The sequence below is a fragment of the Myotis nattereri genome, assembly GCF_964212035.1.
Source record: "Myotis nattereri genome assembly, chromosome: 2".
NCBI classification, from domain to species: domain Eukaryota; kingdom Metazoa; phylum Chordata; class Mammalia; order Chiroptera; family Vespertilionidae; genus Myotis; species Myotis nattereri.
In genome coordinates, this window is record NC_138076.1 from 201,180,379 (window position 1) to 201,186,378 (window position 6,000).

At 44.4% G+C, this 6,000-nt stretch overlaps 1 protein-coding gene across 1 annotated transcript in view; it reads left to right on the forward strand.

Annotated features, from left to right (window-relative positions):
• DRAM1 (DNA damage regulated autophagy modulator 1) overlaps positions 1-4,399 on the forward strand; it is a 42,796-nt gene extending 38,397 nt beyond the window's left edge. The window contains exons 6-7 of the mRNA XM_081085101.1: positions 1,495-1,587; positions 2,488-4,399. Coding sequence (XP_080941227.1) covers positions 1,495-1,587; positions 2,488-2,532 — 138 coding nt within the window. The 3' untranslated portion in view covers positions 2,533-4,399. The remainder of the gene's footprint in view (positions 1-1,494; positions 1,588-2,487) is intronic.
• The last annotated feature ends 1,601 nt before the right edge of the window (positions 4,400-6,000 follow it).

The following is a 6,000-nucleotide window of genomic DNA, read 5'->3' on the forward strand; positions in this document are numbered from 1 at the left end:
CTGATATGCAGGATGGTTTTAGGTGACCCCTGTGAAAGGGTCATTCGACCTCCAAAGGGGTCGCGACCCACAGGTTGAGAACCGCTGCCCTAGTGTGAGGTGGTTAGGTTCTCCCCAATTCGACCTGGATAAGGAGAGAGGGTGGATGGTGATGTCCTGGAAGGGGGAGAGTAAGGAGAGGTGTCTGAGAGTTCAATGTTCCTCAGTTAATCTTTGTGGATGAAAACTGGATCAAAGAAAACAACTGTCATCATAGAACTGACTTGCAATCCGGTACCATTTGTTTATTCACACTTGTGATCTATAGCAGAAAGCAAAGTGTGTGTGTGGGGGGGGGGGGAGGGGAAGATAAAAAGCAACAGGTCATGGCTTGAAATCAGACCTGGCAGTCCACAGGCCTGATTTGGCAAATGGGCAACGTCAAAATGCAGGTGTTAGTTTTTACTTAGATGGGGTTTAAAAATGCTTTTTAAAACGTTTCCAGCATTTCAAAATCAGGAGATCACACACACACACACACACACACACACACACACACACACACACACGCTCACTTTTGTTTTCATTTTTTAAAAGCAGCCCTGGTGTTCCTGGTGTCATAGGTCCCCATTTGGTGAAAATGGAATTGAGCTGATGAGCATGGGCTTCCTCCCCACTCCACTCTCTCTCTGCTACTACCAGTTCCATTGATTTTTATTAATCTCCTGGCTTCCATAGGCAGCTGACCTTGGAACCCCAGTGAAAGCCATCCTCACTCTTGCTGCCCATTCTCTCCTTCCTGCCCCCAAGAAGGTAGTCAGTGACTGTGTACAGATGTCTCGTTAGCATTTGCTTTGCTGCTATGTTTACATATAATGTTAAGCTGAACTATTTTCTGAACTGACATTTTCTGTAGCAGTAGAGACCACAAAACCCAGTGTTGACAGTTAGCCAATTTCCTCTCGATATGTACGCTTTGGAAAACTTGGGGATTCCCAGCCTCTGGAGAGCAAGTCCTGCTCTGCATGGGAAGTTCTGCCTTCTGTGGAGTCCACATTGGCTTCCTGTTCTCAGCCATTTTTTGGCCTTTCTTTTGCTTTTTGAAACTCTATAAACAAAAACAAGCCTTTTTTAAAAACAACAACAAAAAACCCAAAACATTTTTATTGATTTCAGACAGAAAGAGAGAGGGAGAGAGAGGTAGAAACATCAACGATGAGAGAGAATCATTGATTGGCTGCCTCCTGCACACCCTACACTGGGGATGGAGCCTGCAACACAGGCATGTGCCCTGACCAGGAATCGAACCTTGACCTTCTATTTCATAGGTTGATGTTCAATCACTGAGCCACGGCTGGCGGGCTAAAGCCAGAGCTGGGCAGGCGCCCTGCCATTCACCTGCACAACCTTGCTGCTGTCTTTGCTCCAGGGGTTGACTGATGCTCTCGGACAGCCTCCTCTGCTCTGAAGTGCATCCATTTAGGCTAAATTGTGTTTCTTTCCCATTGCTGTTAGGATTATGCATATCATGTGGTGAGTGCGATCTGTGAATGGACAGTGGCCTTCGGTTTTATTTTTTACTTCCTGACGTTCATCCATGATTTCCAGGTAGGTGTTTATCCATTTCAATGTTGTAAATTGCTGACAATTAGGATTGGAAAAATCCATAGAAAATTTTTTGCATGAAAAATGAGAGCATGATTTGCCTTTCTTTTTACTATTACGTGTTTGGAAAAATATATGTATTGTGCAACTTAGTTTTTTCCCAAAGGCATGCGGCTTTAGCAGCTCTCCCAAACAATGAAGTTTCCAGTGTCCTCTGCCATTTGATGTTTATAGTTATACATCCTGATTTTGTTTTTAGGAGGTCTCATTAACTGGTTCCAAATGATATGTCTTTTTATGTTGTTTTATTTATTTTATTTTTTATTGTTGACACAATTACAGATGTCCCACATTTTCCCCCTCTTTGCCCACCTCCACCCATCTCTCACCCCTGGAGATATGTCTTTTTATTTATTTGAATTTTTTAGTTATTGATTTGAGAGAGAGAGAGAGAGAGAGAGAGAGAGAGAGAGAGAGAGACATCGATTTGTTGTTCCACCTATCTATGCATTCACTAGTTGATTCTTGTATGTGCCTTAACCGGGGATCAAACCCCAACCTTGGTATGTTGAGACACTGCTCTAACTAACTGAGCTACCCAGCCAAAGCCATATATATGTCTTTTGAAAAAATAAATGTTGTTGAAAAATGTCCACAAGGCAGAGAGAAGGTGGAACCTTATTAGATTTGGCCACAGGCAAAAATCTTAGATTTTTGAAACCAATGAATTGGGACTAGCTAAAAATATATAGAAAGCCAAGAAACTTCTTGAGGAGTCAACTCAAGCTTAGCACAAATCATAGTGAGGTCATGTCTTCGGGGCTGCAAAGCTTTGGGGACTTGAATAGCTGGTACTGGAATTGCTGACCTTCTTTTAAACCTTTCTTTGCTTTTTTTTAATAGAGTGTCACCCTGAGGATATCCACAGAACTTAATAATGACATCTGAAGAAAGAGGCATGGTATCTTACTCGTTGCAAGTCGCAGACAGTTTCTAGATGTGGCACAGGGGACAGATAGGCTATGAATGCTGCCCTGGAGCAGGCAGGCATCTGTGGCACACCCAGGACTTGAGTTTCACGAAGAATTCCCAATAGTTGTCCTATTTCCAAAGGGATGTTTTCCTAGAGAATGTAGAGCACTTATGACCTAGCAATGTTTGTATAATTTTCTAAACTGGTACTTTTTTTTACATTCACAAGTTAATTACACAAAAGATAAGGTGTTACGGAAAATGGAGAGCTCTTATTTTTGTACAGATTCTGTTTTGTTGTTTCTTTGTGTGTGAGTGATTTCTGGAAATACACTAAATGAGGAATTTACTAACAAGTAACCTCAGGATATTTTGAGAATAAACTATAATTTCATATGAGGGCATTTGTACACTTCAATTTATAGTGATCATCAAGATTTAGTTAATAAAAAAGAACTCTAGCTATGACACTGATTCTTAAATGAATTAAATAAGCCAAATGCTTTTATCAAAAAGCCTTAATACCACCATACACATTAATGCTCCACAGAAAACCTCAGTTTTGAACATCTGCCTTGCTCACAGGAGCCAGAGGCTTTTCCTTTGCTGCTGATTGGCAGTTTGTAATGGGCATACTTTTAAAAAATACATGTTGTTGTTTTTTTTAATTGATTTCAGAGAGAGGAAGGGAGAGGGAGAGAGGGATAGAAACATCAAAGATGAGTGAGAATCATTGATTGGCTGCCTCCTGCACGCTCCCTACTGGGGGATTGAGCCTACAACCCTGGCATGTGCCTTGACAGGGATTCAAACCGTGACCTCCTGGTTCATGGCTCCATGCTCTGCCATGGCTGGGTGGGATGGACTCAGCAGTGCTGGTTAGAAATCACAAACCTTTCAACAGCAGAGTAACATGGAGGTGAGCAGCTAAAGGGAAAACCTCCCCGAATTCGGGTTGAGCAAGGAGGGAAAGTGAGTCTCAGGGACATTCGTGGAAGGCGGGACTATAGGAAGGAGACTTGTACTTGATACCAAACCTCTGCCAAGTTACGACAGACCCAGGAATGGTTATCAGGTCCCTCTGGGGAGCACTGAGGAGATACATAGTTTGTCCCATGCTGTGGGTCCCCATGATCACCCTGGAACTGGAAGACTGATCAAAGCTATGTCGAGCAGTTGTTTTTCTGAAGGGAGGAGGAATGCCACATGCCTTTAGCATGGAAACTGCAGTTCATGGTTGGTCTCACTTTGGACAGACTTGTTATCAGCACCTCCTTATGCATGGTCTTTCTCTTTTCCACATCTCTCTGTGAGATTAGATTGGGAGCTCCTTGAGGGCAGAGTATGCGCCTTACTCTTGATCCTTATAACTCTAGCATTTAACCAGGCACCACCTGGTACACCATAGGTGCTTAATAAACACTCATTGACTTCATGAATGAATGAGTGAACATATAAAGGAATGACTAGAGATATTTGTAGTGCTGCCTACTGAGATTTATACTGATTCGCCAGTTAAGTGATGGATCAATAGTTGTTGACTGTTTTTGTTTCATGTACTGTAAACATTTCAGTTGTGTGGGCTTCACTATTCTCTGACAACTCTCTTCGCGCTGGATAGTTATCACAGAAATTGTTACCTGGGCTAGACAAAACGGTACACCTGGCCTTGGCCAACGACTAGGCCAAAACTCACTCCAGACAGCCACTTTCTGCTGATTCCATACAACCTTTAAACTTGGTCTGTTCCACATTTCGGTATTATTTCTCATTTCCAAGAACTTGCATTTCCTTGGACCTCATGGCTGAAAGAGGCAAATAAAATGAAGCACTTCTTTATTTTAGCAATTTGTGTCTCTGTTAAATTATAATATGTTGCCTGGGTACAACAATGATATATATTTATCAGGGAAACAATTCTAGCTCTTTTGGATTTCATAAAAGTTTAATTTAAACCTTACATTTTCTTAAATCATGTAACTTTGCATGTGGGCACATGGTTTATCTTTGTAGGGATTCATTTTATTATTTTACTAAAGGCCCAGTGCATGAATTCATGCACGGGTGGGGTCCAGCCGGCCTGGCCCCCATCGGGGTGTATAGGGGCTGGGCCTATCAGGAGGAGGAGATGGTGGGAGGTTGGCTGGCCTGCCTGCCCTGATTGGGCCCGATCAGGGCCGGGCCGGCTGGGGGAGGGGTTGTGGGTGGTGGGCTGGCCAGCCCTGTCTCTGAATGGGGTGAGGGGTGATCAGGGGCAGGGCCAGCCAGGGGGAGGAGCTGCAGGCTGATCAGGGTGGTGGGGGCCCATAGGGGGTAGGGATGGCTGGGGGGAAGGAAATGGGGGTGGGTGTTTGGCCAGCTGGTCTGCCCTTGATCAGGGTGGGAGAGTCTGATCAGGGACAGGCTGGCCCAGGGGAGGGGCCATGGGAGGTTGGCTGGCTGGCCCCACCCCCTGATCAGGCCGGTTCGCTGGCCACAGTGGGCGTCATAGCGGCCGGTCATTCTGGTCATTATGGCTTTACTGTCACTGGCTTTTTATATATATAGATTTTAATTACGGTTCACATTCAATGTTACTTTATATTAGTTTCAGATGTACAATACAGTAGTTAGATAATGGTATAATTTACAAAGAGATCCCCTCAATCTTTCCAGGACTCTCTTTATTCTCTCCTGTCAGCTCTGCTTTCCTCTCTGGTGGCATCATTCTCAGGCAGGCTTTCCTCTGGTCAGAGTGAGATGGCTTCCCCAGGCCTGCACCCTGTCCAGTGGAAAGGGAGGACTTCTCAGTAGTTCCAACAATAGCTAATGAGTTGAAACTCGTTGTCTGCAATTGGCTGGCTTGGTCACATGCCCATCCAGTAGCTCTGGAAGGCAGGATGCTCGGATTAGTCAGACCTGGGTCACATGTCCACCTCTGGAGCAGGAAAGAGTCAACACCCACCCAAACTACTCAACTGATGGTGGGTGGAAGTTGTTTCTCAGAAGGAAGGGTTGAGAAATGGGTTTTGAACAAACACAAAGCAAGATCCTATTGTGAAATTAAAGTCCCCTCGCCCCACCCCCGTATGCCAGAAAAGCCACCCTAACTTCGTTCAGAGTAAACCAAAGTGTACTTGCTGACAACCTTTTCAGGTTGAAAGAGAAGAAAATGTAAGCCATGTAGGTAATAAGCATGCCTTCAGTTAACTTCAAAGTTATGTTTGTACTTTTTCAAGCCTCTTGTGTTCTTAACCTCTATGTGCTTGGTCAGACAATTAATTATCACATGTTTCGCCCTAGCTGGTTTGACTCAGTGGAAAGAGCGTCAGCCTGGGGACTGAAGGGTCCTGGGTTCGATCCCAGTCAGGGGCACATGCCCAGGTTGCGGTCTCAGAACCCCAGCAGGGGGTGTGCAGGAGGCAGCTGATCAATGATTCTCTATCATCACTGATGTTTCTATTT